The sequence below is a fragment of the Heterocephalus glaber genome, unplaced genomic scaffold (genome assembly GCF_053883595.1).
Source record: "Heterocephalus glaber isolate CG9 unplaced genomic scaffold, H.glaber_assembly_v1.0 deba00001673, whole genome shotgun sequence".
Classification (NCBI taxonomy): domain Eukaryota; kingdom Metazoa; phylum Chordata; class Mammalia; order Rodentia; family Bathyergidae; genus Heterocephalus; species Heterocephalus glaber.
In genome coordinates, this window is record NW_028258410.1 from 21,418,143 (window position 1) to 21,436,889 (window position 18,747).

Sequence of the window (18,747 nt, forward strand, 5' to 3'; positions counted from 1 at the left end):
AGTGGATGTGTGGATCTCCTGCAAGCACTATGAGGACCTTCCAGGTAGCCTGTATTTCTCATTATTTCTTCACTTCATCCCTCTGCTCTGCCTTCACAGCTCTCTACACTTTTCCAGAGGCAGAAGAGAATGAACATAGCCCAGGTGAGTTGTTTACCTTTTACTCTATGTTTTCAGCAAAATGTAAGAATAACTTTGCATTTTTGTTGACCATGCTTCCTTGTTGGTTGTTTTTCATCATTTGTTAATTTCCTGACTTTTCCTTCCCCTGCAGTATTATTTAACTTTCTTTTTGCTTCATCCGGTGGATTTGAAGGTCTACATTTTATTTTATTTCCCCAGGTGCACTAAAAAATGCATAACATATTTTTCTGTCAATATCCAGGATATTTTTCATCCAAAGTATCACCTAAACAAGATACATTCCTCCTACATCTCAGGTTTTGTGAAAACCATTTAATATTTTTCACTTTTTTTATGTAATATATATTACTTTTTATTTAATACATCATAAATAATATTATCCTTTGTTAACCATCACATCTAGCTACTTGAACAATAATCATTCAAATTTGAATATATATTTTCTAGTTATGTTTTTGCCATTCCCAGTTGGAAGATAGAGTAAAAAAATTATAATCATTGGTCAGCTATAATATTATCTATAATTGAGAGCTGCATTATTATGTTCCAGCCACTGTTAAATTCCCTACCTGGATTAGCTCATATAATTCTGATAACATTAGTAGGTAGGTACTTTTATTACACCCTTTTTTTCCTAAGAGCTGCAAAGATTTAAGTAATTCTCAAAAGCTTGGAGGTGAAATAGAAAGGATACATCATGAGAGGTTTGGCCAGATGGAGACCTCATCAAGTTCAAGTTCGCTACAAGTTTTCCACCCATTTTTGAGAACACATTTTCATCTGTTCATGTTCCAACCTCACCAAGAACTTGGAAGGGGAACTCTTAAGAACTGATTGCCAGATAAGACACAGGACACATAAAACAAAGCATGGGACATGCTTATACTAATAACTGTTCCAAAGAATCCACTTGTCAAAAAAAACAGGCTCTTTGTTGTTAGAAAAAGAAAAGTTTATTTCAGTGACCAGGGACTAGAAATCAGATTTTAGAGACTTGCTGAGAAAAGCTGAGTTTATCACATCCATGTGTGGATGGGCTGTCAATGGGAGAGAGACAGTGGCAGCTAGCTGGGAGAGATTCATCCATGAGAGGATGGGCTAACACCAGGAGAGAGAGAGATGTTAGCAAATAACTGGGAAAGGAATTAGGCTTACATAGGTATGGAAGGGGCTAAGGAATCTGGAGTGAAATATTTATGACTTGGATGGCCAGGGACGGTCTGCTCAAGTGGGTACACAATTCCTGGACTTCTCAGCGCCAGAGGGGTTGTATACTATATTTGAGTTCATTTGCTGTATTTACTAGGAAGCTGCTGTTGTTTGCCAAGAGCAGCCTGTTTGCTTTTTCTTGTTTGTTTGTGAAGGATCCACTGAAGTCAGGCCTGACAATAACTTATTTGTTTTCTATCTGAAATTCAAGTGAAAGTGGGTGCTTGTATTTTTATTACTAACTGTGGCGACCTCGCTTAGGTGGAAAAAGGGTTTGCAGTGTCTCTCTTGACCATGAAGGCTGGCAGTCCCAAGTCATCTGGAGGAGCAGATGTTCTTTGTTTTCATGGCTGATTTTATGGCCTCATTCCAGATGTTGGGTGTTGAGTTGGAAGGGCCTGCTTCAGCTTCCCCGTCAAGCCACTGCAGCAGCTCTCCTTCTGGAGTTTCAGCACTTCTCAGGCTTGGTGCCTACATGTAGGTTTTGTTTGAAAATGCAAACACTTTACCAGTATACCCTGTAAACAGCAGCCCTTGTGGTCTGTTCACCATAATCGTCATTTGCCGTGTTTTCTCCCTGGGGTTCTGCTGAGTTTAGATAGGGGCCTGTGGAGCACTGCACAAATTGACAGTGCCTTGTCCGCCCTGAGTCTGCATGTCTGAAACCACCTTCATCCTGCTTTGTCCTGTGAATGAGTGATCGTATCGAAATCCTTCTCCTCGGAATAGTATGAGAAGAGACAATTTGCAATATCTCCTAGCATTTGAGGAGACCAAGAAGTGGCAAGGCAGTTTGGCTCTCATGCCTTTGTAGATAACCTGTTTTTCCTCTTCTCCTTCCTCTTTTTTTCTTCTTCTCCACTTCCTCCTCCTTCTTCCGTGGATGTCAGAGATTTCACCATGCAGTGTCCGCTTATTCTTTTTTTCACTATCACGCTTAGAAATGGAATGTGTCCTAATAAGATGAAGACTCACATGCTCAGAGATGTTTTTAATTATTTCTGTGTTTATTTCTTGCTCACCTTCCTCTTTATCCTCACCACCCAGAAACCCTATTGGAGACTCTCCTCGGTACTCTTTCTGCGTTCCCTGGCTTTCGTGTCTACTTTTGTGTGGTTTTGTCCTGTGCTCTGAGAGATTTGCTCATCTTGTTTCCAGGATTTCTCCGGCTGGTTTTGTTTTCTGTTTCTCTAAATCAGTAACAAAATATTTAATATCTGTATGCTTTGTCTTTACTCATAGCAGGCTTTCCTCATTTATGGAAGTAAGACTCTTACACTGTGACTTGGAGACACTGTTTGAAATGTTTGAATATTATTCTTGTGTGCTTCTCTTCTAGGTTGTTTTTATTTACAATAAACTTATTCAGCAGTCTTCAGTTTCTTCTTGATGCTTATTTCTCAGGCTGGGGTTTCCCTCCAGTGTCCAGACTCCTTTATTGTTTTCCAAGTGAACAAGGAAAAAGAGGGACATCACCCAGCGTTCAGTGTAGGTGGCTAATGTGTGCTTACATGATCAGCAGTGTGGAGCAGTGTGTCCCCTTGAGTGAAAAGACAGACTTGGGTCCTTCCTTGGGCACTGTAATCTCAGCACTCTGGGAGGCTGAGGCAGGAGGATCATGAGTTTGAGCCCAGCCTGGGCAAGTTAGTGACTTAGCAAGATCCTGTCTCAAAATAAAAAATAAAAAAGAGCTGGGTATGTAGCTCAGTGTGAAGGTCCTGAGTTCAATCCCTAGTACTACCAAACAAAAAAAGTCAGGAGATGTCTACAGAGATTCCCTTTAGGCCGGAGCAGGGAGGAAAACTCTGGGGGACCCCTCCCCTACCAGAGAGCTTTAGTTTACCTAATGACAGAGCACACTAACCTGTTTCCCTAGAACAGCTCTAAAAGCAAAGCTGTGCCCATACAAGGAAGGGTACTGGGCACAGTACTTAGTTTCTCTCTCTTGTTACAAAGTTCTCACAGACTCCTGAGGGTAGTTTCCTGCTTATATAAGGAACATTCTCCTGAGCATTACCCTTAGGAGTAAGGATCCACCAAGGAGTCTGGCAGCCCTTCTGCTGATCATGCCCCCGTTCACCTCCCAGCCTCCAGCTGCTGAGCTGGGAGCTCTGGTGGGCTCTGAAGGGAGACCCGAGCCTTGTGCACCTTCTATGTTCAAGTGAAGAGGCGCACACAGAGCCTCTGGTATCTTCCTGCTGCTCTACATCTTCCAGAAACTCCTGGAAATTGCTCACTTGCTGATGGCCTTCCCGGTACTCCCCTGCTGAGAAAAACATAGTGTTTTCATGTTTCTCTAGAGGAAATAAACATATATAATGTGCCCAGCTCATTGTGTTGATCTGGAGTGTCCCTTACTCTTTAACTTGTTGCTTTTGAGGCCTGCATCACTCACATACCAGCTGCCTATTGAGCTCCACTGTGGGCTGGGACTGCGCTTGGTGCTTGCTAGCTCCGAGTTTGCTTTCTTCTAGGCCTTCAGGGCCTGCTCCTCTTCCTCTGTCACCCCCTGGGCCCTGTACATTCAATAGCCATGCTCTTTGTGAGCAAGTTCCCTCTCTCATGGCTTCAGCTACCACTGAGATATACCTGATTCCAAAAATGTACGTATCTTTATCCTCTTTACCCTAGGCCTCTACTGAGATCTAAGAACTTATATCCAGCTGTTACCTGGACATCTCCACTCATTTCACAGATGCCTTAAGTACAATATGCCCAAGAGTCAGTCTCTTTCCTTCCCTCCTCCATGCATTATTTTACATGTTTTATCCATCTCAGTACAGAATGTGGCACCAGCATTAAGCCTGCTGCTCTGTGGATAACCTGAGAGTAATGCTCCATTTTCCTTCACTGTGTAATCAACTGCTGGATGGTTCCACGTAGAGTTAGTTTTAGTTCCAGCTTCTCAATTCCCACTATTACTACATGAAGGGAAGTGGTCATCCCTCACACCAGTCTATTATCATCCTCTCTCACTGCTTTTTAAAAGTTTCCTACCTTAGCCACTGACATCTTGGTCCAGGTAATTCTTTGTTGTGGAGGTGACCTGAACAGTGCAGGACGTTTAGCAGCATCTCTGGCCTCTACTCAGTAGATGCCAGTAGTAACTCTGCCTTCCTCAGTTGTGATAACTGAAAATGTCTCCAAGATTGCCAAATACCCTTGGCGAGGCAAAATAACCTCTGGTTAAGAATCAGTTCTCTAAAACATTCTCCAATCTGCTTCTAGAGCATGACTTCCAAAATAAAAGTCTAGTCATGTTATTTATCCCTTTGTCCCCATTGTTTATAGAAGTGATCTCCTAAGAAGGAGTGTGCTTCCCAGGGCAGTTCATAGGGCAATCAGTGGGTGCATGGTGTTAGAATAGCCACTACATGTATTATGTATTTTTTTATTTTAAAAAAATTTAAGAAAGTTGTTAAGCTGTCATTTTGGTGAATGTCTTCAGAGTTGGCTACATATATAATTTATAAATACAATGAAAGATGCTAAGGAAAATTTCCTAATGGATGAATAAATACTGTAGAGGTCACTGGTCTATAGGGGAAGGTCCAAATGACACTCTGACCACTGAATACTTCATTGTTCTTTATCTCATCCAATCCCCAACCTCCCTCTTCTCTCACACCACACCCTTTGTAACTGCTTTAAGGTAAGGTATTACTTTAAAGTTGTCCATGCCTTTTTTTATGCTGTTGCCCCATGGCCATATCAAACTCACTGTTCATGTGCAATCAAATGTTTAACTCTTGATCAAATATGATCTGAAAAAAGGGAGTATTTGCTTCCCTTCCTCAATGGTTGAGGTTTAAAATGCCCTCCAAGGGGCTGGGGATTTACCTCAGTGGTTCCTCCACCTGCCTTGCAAGTGCAAGGACCCAAGTTTGATTCCTAGTACCAAAAAAATAAATACATAAAATGCCCTCCAAAAGTCTCCTGTGTTCAGAGGTGGGGCTTTTGGGAGGTGATTGGATTGTGGGAGCACTCTACTCAGCTGTAGATTAATCTTATCATGAGTTCATGGCTGAATGTTCTATTAGAAGGTGGGGCCTGGTTGGAGGTGGGTCACTGGGGATGTGACCCGGAAGGGTGTATTCATGTCCCTGGGTCTTCCCTCCTCTCTCTGCTTCCTGGCTGCCATGTGTTGAGCAGCTTTCCTCTGCCCTGCCCTTCCACTATGTTTCTGTCTTGAAGCCAACTGACCATGTATTAAACCCCTGAACCATGAGCCAAATTAAACCTCTCCTTCTTTAAGTTGTGGGTGTCAGTTATTGTGTCTCAGTGACAAGAAAGCTAATACACTCCCTCTTTGTGACTTCACTCTGTGTTTACCACACATTTTTTTCATGGCTCCCTTAATTCACTGTTGCACATGTATGAGTATATAGAAAGTATCTTCACCGGGCTTCACCCCTAAAAATAGGACCAATGTTTTATTTGCCTTTGTGTCTTCTGCAGCCAGAACAAATCCACAAGGAAACTCAAATTTTTATGAATTAATCAATGAATTTGTAAATAGGCATAGAGGCCTATTGTTTCCATTGTGATTTCTGTTTCTCTCACAAAGGATAACATGGAGGAAGGTAGCATTAGACAGCCTCTGTAACACTGGTAAACTCTTAACAGAGAACATGGTGGGACTTAGTTTCTTTATGTATTTCCCATGACCTTTGTCTGGAGCACTTCCGATTGAGCAGGATCGGACTGTTGCAGGGGTCGGTGTCATTTGAGGATGTGTCTGTGGCCTTCACCCAGAAGGAGTGGCAGCTGCTGGACCCCAGCCAAAGGCACCTATACAGGGACATGATGCTGGAGAACTACGGGCACCTGGAAGCACTGGGTAAGCCCAGCTGCCCACGCAGTTCTGGCTGCGTGCATTTCCTATCTCTCTCTTTTTGTTTTGTTTTGTTTTTTGGTACCAGGGATTGAACTCAGGACCTTGTGCTTTCGAGGCAGGTGCTGGAACCACTAAGCTAAATCCCTGGCCCTGCATTTCCTATCTTGAGCGGCAGAGTATTGCAGAGAATAATATGTCTTATGCTTGAGATTTTTGGTTCTAAGACTCCTTTAGTGCACTTGATAGAATATTGTATTCTCACTTCCTTAATGAAAGAATCTTTCACCAATGCCCATTCCCCCAGGCAGAGGACTTAGCCACTCACCCAAACATTAACCAGGTTGACCAGAAGTCCTCATGCCTAGGGAAGGGACTTGGCCACTGGCTTTGGTGGAACATAGTTGGGCACTATCATTATATGATTCTCCCTTTTTGTCCTTCAGAGAGTCCAAACCCTAAATGCTTTTGCCAAGTCTTCTGTCCTTTTCATCACAGGCCTGTGTGTCACAAAACCTGAGCTGATACGCAGGTTGGAGCAAGGAGAAGAACCATGGATCCTAAAGAGGGACCTGCCAAGTTACAGCCACTGGGGTGAGTTGAGGTCAAATAGAAACTGAGAGAAATAGGTCCGAGATGGCCAGTTCAAAGTTTAATGTCTTTGAAATATGTTTTATAAATCTCTGTCAGAGGCTCTACACTTTCAGAAGTGAGTAAAGAGATAATCACATACCTTAGATATCACACCTCCCAATGTCACTGTCATGTGCAAATGTTCTTTGTTTTCTGTTTGACTTCTAGAGAGAGATTCACTTGATTTTTATAGAATTCAATGACTGCCTTCTCCATCCTATACCTTTGATTCTGTTTTTCTCTGTGTTCAACAATGGCCATTGCCCATCTTTCCTCCAGTATCAAAAGCTTCATAAACAGGCATTTCTTTTATTCAATAAATATTTGTTAAGCTCTTGCTGTGTACCAGTCATATCCTAAGCATGGGGAATACAGAAGCAAAATTTCTACTCCCATCAGAGGTCCAACTAGCAAATAAATGCATAATAGAACAGGTAGTAGCCAGTACTGTGAAAACTTAAAATCAGATAAAAGGCAGGAGACAAGTATTTAAGAAGGGAGGTTGGGATGGTCTCCTTGAGGAGGTAAACATTGAGCAGGAACACTGGGATGGTGTTCTGAATGAAGGGATGGAGTGAGCCATGGGTTATTGGAAAGATTCTCGGACCAGGGGAACAGCAGGTGCCAAGCCTCTGAGACAAGAGTGTGCTTGGTAATGAAACAACAGCAATGAAGTCAGTAGGACCAAAGGAAGTTGAGGAGGAAAAAGCAGATAATGTCAGAGTTTATGGGGAGAAAAGATGTGTAGGTGTGGTGAAGAATTTCAGTTTCACTGAGTGAGATAATAGGCAAGAGAATAGGTCAAGGATGGCACCTTTAAGTGCTGAATTTGGAGGCCAGGAAGACACAGGGGACTAGCAAGGAAGAATGAGAGGGACTGGCCATCCAGGATCATGGGAGAGCCTGAGAGTGGTGGCCTAGAAGCCACCTGAGCAGTATTAAGAAGGAAAGAATGTATACGATATAAGGACACTCATCGTTGGAAATTTGCACCTTTACAGAATCTCTCTTGGTTCTTATTTTTCACCCTTGCCCACCCTTTCCTTCAACCCCTCCATTCCTCCCTATTTGCAAAGATTTTGTTCCTATTTTTCCATTTTCTCATATTAATCCCATTCCCTTCTATCCTTTCCCCTAGCCCTCCCACTTCCAATTAGAATGAATAATCGATAGTGCAAAATAGGAAGAAAAGGTCCAAAGGGGTAGGGGTAGTGGGAGGGGCAGGGGAAAGGAAAGAAGGGAAAGGAAAAATGATGAGAAATGGAAAAAATGGAAATAAAGTCTTTGTAAATAGGGAAGGGTGGAGGGGGTGAAGGGAGGGCTAGGAATAGGGAAAAAATAAGAACCAAGATGCATCATGTAAAGGTACAATTCCCACTGAGAAATGTAATTGTGTTGTATACCTAAAATGTACCAATAAAAGAATTTAACCAAAAAAAAAAAGAAGAAAGAAGGAGTGGATTCCAGTATAGATACAGAAATGTATTGCCCTTTCTTTTCCTGCAAATTGTCCAGAAGCCACAAGACAAATGAAAACAAAATGCCAACCGCATTTTCATTGGAGGTTGGAGGAAATCTCAAAATAAAAAGAAAAAAAGAAGATTCAAGGTAGAAAAGCTGCCAAAAGCCATGAAAATCAGACTTGTTTATGAAAGAAATAGAGAAAAACATGTAAACCAGTGCACTGTAAAATAATGTTAGAATATAGACAGTATTTACTTCCGAATTTTGCTACAAGTGGGACTTTAAGTGGTGAAAATATTTTAAACCATAGAACAGTGGTTCTGAGAAGGGCTGAGGGCACAATATGAACTAAATAAGTGAAAAACATGAAGGGTAGGTTTATGATAGAAAGGAACAATTTATGGAATTAATTGATACCCATACCTGATAGGAATTCACAATACCATAGATTTGTGGGGTGATTATTTGAATGTGTGTTGTGATTTTAGGTATAACAATCTAGTATAAAATCTAAGCACAAAAATTTAATGTCACATTCTCTTTGTTAGCATAGGCATTGACTTTTGTATTATCATATATTTTAAAGCATACAGTCAATGTTATTACATAAAATATAACAGAAGAGAACAATAATTATCCATAGGGCTAGAAATGTGGTTCTGTGGTACACTGCTTGCCTAGCACTTGCAAGGACATGAGTTTGACCCCCAGCACTGAAAACAACCACCAATACTCAAAATTATTTACAACAAATAAAGAGAAAGGTAGATAAAGGTAATTAAAGGTCCTCAGGCCACACTGAGTAGCCTGGTGCTTGAATTATCACAGGAAAGAGAGAAGCAAGAAAAGAATAAAACATAATATAAAAACAGCATTAGAATTAGGGCTTGAAAAATTATGCCCACATGAAACTTTCTCACAGATATATATAAATATACATATATATGTATATATTCATAACTGCCAAAACTTGTAAACAACCAAGATATCCTTAAGTAGATGAATGGATAAATAAATAAACATGGTACATTCAGACAGTGGAAATGTTCAGCACTAGAAAGGCATGAGCTATCAAGCCATAAAATGACATGGAAAAACCTGAAATGTATATTGCTAAGGGAAAGAGCTAGTCTGGAAAGGCTATATTACTGTATAGTTTCAACTATATAACAGGCAAAACTATAATAAAAAGATCAGTGATTACTAAGAGCTGGGGGTAGGGAGAGAAGGATAAATAAACAGAACAAAGAGCATTTGTAGGACAAGGACACTATTCAGTGTGATCCTGTCATGGTGGATGCTAGTCATTATACATTTGTCTAAACCCATAGAATGTATAACTTAAGAATGATCCCAAATGTGAGCCATAAACTTCGGGTGATGATAATGTGCTAATATAAATTTGATTGTAAGAAAATGTACATGCTACTCTTATGGAACATGTTGATAGTTGGGGAGATGCATATATAGGGATACATAGGGACCCTGTACTTTCCACTTCATTTTACCATTAACCTAAAACTGCTTTAAAAAAATAAAAAATAAAATCTATCTTTAAAAGTCAGTATGGAAACAGTACAACCACTTGGTTAAGTAAATTTGTAGATAAAAGAGTGGAAATTAAGATTGTCTTCAGGGCAGATTACTATTAATTAACTCTGCTAGAATCAATTGATAGTACCAAGAGTCAAAATATGAAGTGAAGTTAATCCTACTGCAAGTGTAGCTTCTATATTTAATGTTCTCATTGGACACTGTTTTCCCACACCAGAGCTGTATGGGGACATGGAGTCTGAATGATAGGACTTTAGACCTGAGGAAATAAGTGATTTTATAATCACTTGGTGTGCAGAATGGAAAAGAGGAGAAAGATTGGAACCATGTAGAAGAGAGAAAGGATTCTACTAGTTAAGATCTGGGGAAGAGAGAGATAAGGATTTAGACTCTGATCTGCCTCCAAATCTAGTCCTTGCTCTGACTCTTCCCTTAAGCACCTTTCAGTCCTCTTTGTTTTGCTCCTCATTGCTCCTCATCTTTACCTCATTCTTTTAATGTCCTCTATCCTTGGACCAATCATTTTCCTGACCTTCTTTTTTCCCTAGTCATCATTCTTTTGCTATATTTTGAGCTCCCTCCCTACTTTGAGGTTATGTTTGTAACAAGCCAAAGCTACTTATGTTCATTTTCAGCTTTCTCTCCCTATTTGTACTATAGTATGTTTTTTTTCTTTGTTTTCATGTTCCTCAAACAAAAGACTAAAAAGAAATACTTGCTTAGGACTCCTGTAATCCCAGGAGATTGTGCCTGAAACCCCAGAATCAACTCAGCATGGAGACTTGTATATAACCCTTTCCTTTTGGTAAAATTTTATTTTTCTAGAAGCCCAGAGAGCCAGTAACACAAAAGAAAGTCAAGAAAATGAAGACAAATATTTGATACAAGCTCTATTCATCAAAAATAAAACAGTGAATAAGGACAGAAGTAAAACCTTAAGAGAAATGGTTGATTTGGCCATAGAACCAGCACCCTCAAGAAAAAGATCCCATAAATGTGACTCATTTGGAACAAGCTTAAAAAGTGTTTCAGAATTAATTACTAGTAATAGAAATCATGTAAGGAAAATGTCTGACAGTTTCAATGGATGTGAATCTCTTGACTCTAAACATGAAAACATTCATACAAGGAGTAAAGCATGTGAAAATGATGAAAAAAAGAAATCCCACCATCCTAATGAGGACTTCATTCAATATCAAAAGAATTCATCTTTGGGAGCACTTCTTGAATATAATAATTGTGGGAAGGCCTTTCACAGGAAGATAGTCTTTGTTACACATGAGAGAGCTCTCTCAAGAGAGAAAGCCTCTGAAGGCAATGAACATAGACGAGCCTTCATCAGAAAGTTAAAGCTCACTTCTTGTCCAAGATCCCTTGGAGAAGGGAAGCCCCAGGAGTCCAATAAAAGTGGGAAAACCTCACTTGGGAAGTCAAAACAAGTCCATCAAAATGTTTACATAGGGGAGAAACACTGTGAAGGTAACACATTCGGGAAAATCTTGAAGAAGAGATCAAACCTTACCCAACGTCAGAGAATTTTCCCAGGAGAAAAATCTGGTAAGTGTAGTAAAAATGACAAATCCTTAAAGAAGTTGTACCACACTGAATCTGAGAGAACTTATGCAGGAGAGAAGATCTCTGACTGTAAACAATTGGAGAAATCCTTTCATAAAAAGTCATGTCTCACTCAACATCAGAGAACTCTCACAACAGAAGAACCTAGGAAGGATGATGAAAGGGAAAGGGCCAGTCAAAGAATGAACACAAGAGAGAAAAACTGTAAAAGGAATAAATGTGAGAAATCCTTTCTCAAGAACTCAAAGTGTACTCAGCAACAGAGGACAAACTCGGGGAAAAATCACAATGAGGGTGAGGGAAGTGGGAAGGTCTTAAGTAAGAAGTCACACTTCAGTGAAAACCAGAGTACCCACAAAGGAGGGAAAGCCTATGACTGTCGTAAATGCGGAGAATGCTTCTGCAAGAAAACAGACCTCATGCAGCCTCAGAGCGCACACACAGGGAAGAAGCGCTATCAGTGCAATGAATGTGAGAAATCCTTCTTTGTGAAGTCCAACCTCACAGAACATCAGAGAACTCACACAGGAGAAAAGCCATATGAGTGTAATGAATGTGGGAAGTCCTTCTGCCAGAAATCAGCCCTCACAGTACATCAGAGAACTCACACAGGAGAGAAACCATATAAATGCAACGAATGTGGGAAAACCTTCTGTGTGAAATCCAACCTCACTCAACATCAAAGGACCCACACAGGAGAGAAACCCTATAAATGTAGCGAATGCTGGAGATCTTTCTGTGTGAAATCCAACCTTGTAGTGCATCAGAGGACTCATACCGGAGAAAAACCCTACAAATGTCCTGAGTGTGGGAAAACCTTCTATGAAAAGTCAGCCCTCACAAAACATCAGCGAATTCACACAGGAGAAAAACCCTATGAATGTAATGAATGTAAAAAAACCTTCAGCCAGAGGTCAGCTCTCACCAAACATCAACAAAAAACACACAAGAAGAAAACTCCCATCAACACTGCCCACATGCAGAAGCCAGTACCAACAAGCCAAACTCAGTGAACACCAGCAATCAGAGAAACCTGAATGTTTACACAAGTAGCAAAGTCTTCACTAAAGGCTGTAACTAACAGGAGCTAGAGAATTACTATAGGAGTGAAAATATGGAATGCATTAAATGTGAATGCTTTCAACAAGTGTTCAAAATTGCTGAGGGAAATATATAATTTTAAGGAATATGAATAAAATGTTCTGGTGGAAATATTGTTTAATTAGAAGTCATTTCAGACGTGATACCAAATATTACAGAAAAAATAATTGAAAATTTCTTCCTAGGGACAGGGATTTAGTTCAGTGGTTCTGCCACTTGCCTTGTAAGTGCAAGGACCTGAGTTCAATCCCCAGTACCAAAAAGAAAAAGAAAAAAGAAAATGCAATCTGGACCTTTTGTAAAAGAATGAAAAATTTAAGCCATTGATACAGCTGCATTTAATTGAATCAGTTTGGCCTAGTAAAATTTCTCCTAAATTTTTAAAAATAATAAAGTGAACACTGACCTGTGTACAAAAAAGCAAAAAAAAAAAAAAGTGGAAAAGAAATGCAAAGTACAGTAACCTAAACAAGTAAAAATGGAAAGAAAACAATAGTAAAAGTCATTACAAATAATATAAACAAGTTGAATTCCCACATCAAAAGGCATAGGTAGTTCAATAGTGAGTTGAATTTAAAAAAACTAAATCTATGTGTGGTTGCAAAAAAAAAAAAAAAACATGTATCTAAGATCAGTTGACAAAGAGAGTTTGAAAATTAAGGAATAAGAAAAAATACATCTTTTTCAAAACATACCCATCCACTAAAGTATGACTACATAAAGGTAAATCTTGTGATTATATTGTTATTCCAACTTACATGGAGTTATCATTTAGGGGGAAGATGGATGTTAAAAATCCTATGTGAATCTGGCACATGGTAACTATGGCAGTGTATTAATTGTCCTCCAGGAAGCCTGGTCCTCTTCCTTTAGTAATAGAACTCCCTGCTCAATGTTAGGGTGCAAAGCCGTCCGATTAAACTCTACATTTCTTATCTGACTTTGCCACCAGATGGCGCTACCTGTCCACTGTAACTCATACAGGTTACTGGCAGAATGTGCACATTTATTTCCAATAGATTACTGAGAATGTACCCTCCTTTGGATAACGTCAAAGAAAACCCTTAAGGCCACCGAATATACAATCACAAAGGATTGACTAAGTAAATTATGGCGCGTCCAAGGGACAGAATGCCTTGCTATCCATTAATAATAGATAACTCTGCTAGAGTTTATCTCTGTGCCAGGCACTTTTCTAAGAAATACATACATGTTAAGCTTTCATTTAATCCTCATAACAATCTATTAAGTAGGTGCTGTTATTCTCATTTTACAGATGGGGTAACCAAAGCGCAGAGGTTAATTTGGCCAAGTCCTACGGCAGGTAAAACAGGGAGCCAGGATTTGAGTCTAGGTAGTCTGGCTCTAGAGCCTCTGCTCTTAACCATTAGATTTCTTTTGTATCAGGAATCGAACTCAGGACTATGCACTTGCAAGGCAGGCATGGTGCCACTGAGCTATATCCCAGGCCCAACCATTAGCTTCTTAACCTCTCATAAAAAGTGATCCTATAGGGAAATATCCAGTGATTCAAAAATATGTTCATGTTATTCTGTCTTTTTGTCTTCAACTGACATTTTTAACCTTTCATGGCTAGAAAGTCTGCAGAAAATTCTGGACGGGGCAGAACAGAACCCTTTAGGCATGTCTCTTTGATTGGTGCTCTTCTTTGGCTGTCATTTCTAGTAAGAAATTTTGTAAAATGCCTTGTATGGATTTTTATTTAGAATGATGAACAGGGCACTGGGAAGTGGAGCAACTTGAATTCTCATCCTGACATGGCTTATAATAGTTTTATGTCCATTTATTCATCTTTAAAGTGAGGAGGCAGAATTGAATAATTCTTGTGTTGCTTTTTCATTATTACCATTCTGAACTTTGTATGTCAGTCTACCAGGCAGTCAGTGCATCGATAGAGGCCAAAGATGAATGTGGCATGGATGTGGGGCCAGTGCAGATCAGGAAAGAATGAGTGGAGATAAAGAAAGCCCATGTCTTTGGAGATGGTTGAGACTGAATTTTGTCAGCTGGGCCTGATGAGCTCCTCCTGCCTCAGTTGTACCTCCGAGCATCCAATGTAATAGACTTTTCTTGTGGAGGCTGTCTCCTGCTAGTCCCTTCAGCTTGGCTCACTGCTCTGAAAGTTGCCACCAACTTTAACTGCTGCACAGTCCTGAGAGTCTCTGCATAGAGTGACATCCGGAAATTTTGCATTCTGAACAGGAAAACAAAGAATTACTTCTGAGCCAGGCATAATAGCCCACACTTGTAATCCGACCTTCTTGGGAGACTGAGGCAGGAGGATCACAAGTTCAAGGCCAGCCTAGGCTGCATAGTGAGGCCCTGTCTCAAAAGAAAGAGTTGCTTCTTGCCCTGCTCCCTGGCTGGATGGGCTCTTCTGCCTCTGCCTTCAGCTCTGGTGAGAGGTCTCATTTCCACATGTTCAATCTGGTGGATTTCTGTTCCTAAAGTCTCCTCTTCCTAATACTCAGGACCCATTGCATTCCAGTGGTCAGCACCATGATATCTTCTTTTTAAATAGGACATTCTGTATTTTGCCTGTATCATTGTCAGTATCTTTGCTGCAATTTGTGGGTATTTGCAAGATGTTACTGTTGGAGGATACTGGGTAATGGTACACAGGAGATCCCTGTGTCATTTCTTACAAGTGCTACAATTATCTCAAAATTAAAGCTTAATTTTTAAAAAGAGCAAAAGAACAATCAACACAATGTGGGATTGCAGTTCCTTCTGGGACAGGAAAAGGAAGACAAGAGGATATACATCACCTGTAGCACTGGAGCATCTGCCTTAGATTTGTAGTGAATATGAGGTTTCAAAATCATGTATGTACTCCTCAAATGACTTTCCTTTTCCAGAAAAACTTAATTTCTATTGCTGAATTCCCATTCTACTTGACAAAGTTCTAATCTAGTCCCATTTGAATGAACAAAGTCAAATCCTATGGCTTCTCAGCCTGTTCATATTGAGAACTCAGTCCTATTCAGGATTATTTTCTCCTTGTCCCCTCTTGTCCCCAAGCTACACTTGGTTGGGGAGGGATGCACAGATGCACTGCTGAGGCAGTAGTGGGGAGAAAGTGTTGCTCCTTCCTCCAATCTCCATCTGTCTCTGGCTCTATGTGGCCTCTTGCTCTTCAGGTGGCAGGTGCACAGTGCTCTCTGGTCCCAGGCACAGGTGTTGTATGGAGCCTTCATGAGCTGCCATAACAGAATATTTGAGACTGAACACTTTATAATGAGAAGAAACTTATTTACCATGGTTCTGTAGGCTGAGAAGTCTAACATAGAGGGCTGGCCTTTAGTGAGGACCTTCTTGCTTTGCAATCCCATAGAAGAAAGCAGGAGGGGGGAAGGAGAGAGAGATAGAGACAGAGAGACAGTCAAACTTGCAGCCTCAAGTCCTTCTGTAATTCACACCAATCCATCCTTGAGGGTGGAGCCCTCACGACCTAAACACCTCCCTTTAGGCCCCACCTCTGGTCACTGTTATGTCAGAGATTAAGCTTCTAGGATGTGGTTGGGGGGGCATATTCAAACCATACCAGCCCTCTATCTGATGATCCATGACAGGGAGTCACATCAGTTAACAAATGAGACTGTCTCTGTGTGGAGTTAGGGTAGAGTGTCAACTTGATTGGCTTTGGTATCTACTTGGGGGATTGTTGGAGAACATTTCTGGGTATATCTGGATGGGTCATAGAGGTGGCCTTGGGGCCTATGTCTGGTCCCTCGCCCCCTCCTCTCTGGCACTGTTTTCCTGCTCTGCTTTTCAGTTGCCATGAACTGAGCAGATTTGCTCTGCCACACTCTTCTTAGTGACGTTTCTGCCTTGGAGCCAGCTGACCATGGACTGAATCCTCTGAGACCATAAGCCAAATTAAACCTCTTCTTAAATTATGGATTTGGGTATTGTGTCTCAGCAACAAAAAATTTGACTAAAACACCCTCCCATATCCTGACCATACATGACTACAGAACAAAATGATAATCCAGCTTTATTTTTATCTTTCACTATCCCTTTAAATCTGTACTGCAAGCTAGTTCTTCTCCTGCCACTGGATGAAACCTTAGGCAGTCATAACTTCTGTGGCTGCTCCTAGGTAATAAATAGATAGCAGCTGGCCCTTCAGGCAGCTGGACAGGGAAAGGGAAGGCAGCTCAATGAGATTCCTGTGTAACTACTTGCCAGGGGAAAGGGATCTAGCTTATTTACTATTTGCCAAAATGTTTGCTGCTTGCTCAAAATATGCTGAGCCCTCGACCTTGAGTTCCTCAGTTTCAAGGATGCTGGCCCAGTGGGTGGGTACATCCATCTGAGCCCATGGCACAGCCCTGTGGGACTTTAGAGCAGAGAACTATTCTGGGGCACAGAGTTTGCTGTGCTGGGAGTGATACGCTGTCTCCTCTCGTCCTTGTCTGCTTTGGGCAACTATAGACTTATGGGAGTGTGACTGATTGTCCTCATGAGATCGGGGCTCTTCTCTAAGACTCTGCCCACACTGCACCAAGGGGAAGGGTCAGCTCCTGCAAGGATCAATCCTCCTGAGCTACACCTACTAGGTTTGCCAGGCCCCTGACCCCAAATTCCTCCTCTCTGCCTTAAACTTATCTGGGTATCTCTTCTGAGCTATGGTCATCAGGACTCTCTGCTGCTGTCTCTTCCTGGTTTTTCTCAGTATCTGTAGAACAAAAGGTAGCAGCAGCAGGATTTGACCCAAGTCATCCTCACCCTCTTTTGTTCCACCTTCTAGGAGAAAAGGGAAATCATCAGGCAATAGTGCCTCAAATATCACAAACTTCTTCCACTAATCTGCCTGTCCCTCATCTTCCTTTCTTAGAGCCCAAGATGATTCCTAAAGCCTACAAAAGAGCACCTCACACACCCCAGAGGAGAGGGCTTGGGACTCAGAAACCTGCTTCTGAATGTCAGGTTTACCACTGACCACTGCATGGCTCTGACTCAGTTATGAATCCTCTCTGGGCCTCACACCCAAATGTAATTCTCAGTACATCACTGGTGGCTCCACAGCAGCGGGGCAATGAGTGAGCTAAATTTACTTTCTGGGAGGATGCTCCCAAAAGGTACAGCAGAGGGCTCTGGTCACACAGGAATGACTCTGAAACTTCACCGGACAGAAAGCTCTGCCTACCAAACCCCTTCTTCCCATTTCAGTCCCCATTTTCATTTATCTGCAATAAGTCACAGTGCTAGGACAATGCTTTCCACACACTGCACTTAGGCCAAAGAACTAAATCATGCAGCTCTACATTTTAGTCACCTACCACTTCATCCTGACCTAGGTTTTATCTGAGTGCAATAAGACATGCGTTCTCTGCAGGGTCAATAATAACCCTAGGAGGCAAAAATTGATTCTTGGTCCCCCCCCAAAAAAAAATCTTGGCTGCTACATTGCTTAATGGCCCTTCAGAGGACCATAATGTACAAACAAATAGGCAATATGTATTTGTAGAATTAAAATGTCAGGGAAAAAGGACAATTGTGAGGGAAAAAACCAAAAAGACTCCTTGGAGAAGGTATAACTTTTAATAGTAAAGTTCAAGCTGGGTACAGTGGCACATGCTTGTTATCCCAGCTACTTGGGAGGCTGAGGAAAAGATTTATCACAAGTCTGAGGACAGCCTGGGCAGTTTAGTGAGAACTTGTCTCAAAATTTAAGTTTTAAAAAGGGCTGGGATATAGCTAAGTGGTAGAACCCTTACCTGGTATGCACAAGGCCATAGGTTCAATCCCCAGTACCACAAAAGAAAAGAAACAAGTGAGAAATAGTGAATTAACCAAGGAGACTGAATCAAGAGACTGTCGATGTACCAAGTTAGGGGTATGTGAGACAATTCTTGCTTCTAGAATTTGAGGCATGCCATGATGTTGCCCAATCTAAACAATTCCTAACTGGAATTGCTCAGAATGAGTCCCCCTGAAAAATTTAAATTTCAGCATTCCATTCTGACTGACTCCAGGTTTCCTCCAGGCCCTCACACCTCCACCCTTCTGTTCCTCACTCCAATCCCAAGCAGCCACCTACTTTAGTTCACTCTAGATTAGTTTGCATTTTCTAGAACATATTATACAAATGGAATCCATCGCTATATACTCTTTCTTTCCTACCTTCTTTCATTCCGTGTAATTATTTTAAGATTCGTGCATGTTGTTGGGTGTCTCAACAGTTCATTTTCTTTATTCCGCATAGT

The 18,747-nt window shown here is 41.1% G+C and overlaps 1 protein-coding gene across 1 annotated transcript; it reads left to right on the forward strand.

Annotated features, from left to right (window-relative positions):
- The first annotated feature begins 6,141 nt into the window (after nucleotides 1–6,141).
- LOC101703077 (uncharacterized) lies at nucleotides 6,142–12,574 on the forward strand. The gene is made up of 3 exons (XM_087197651.1): nucleotides 6,142–6,193; nucleotides 6,686–6,781; nucleotides 10,664–12,574. Exons 1-3 carry the CDS (start codon nucleotides 6,157–6,159, stop codon nucleotides 12,424–12,426), a joined length of 1,896 nt encoding a protein of 631 aa, XP_087053777.1. The 5' UTR covers nucleotides 6,142–6,156; the 3' UTR covers nucleotides 12,427–12,574.
- The last annotated feature ends 6,173 nt before the right edge of the window (nucleotides 12,575–18,747 follow it).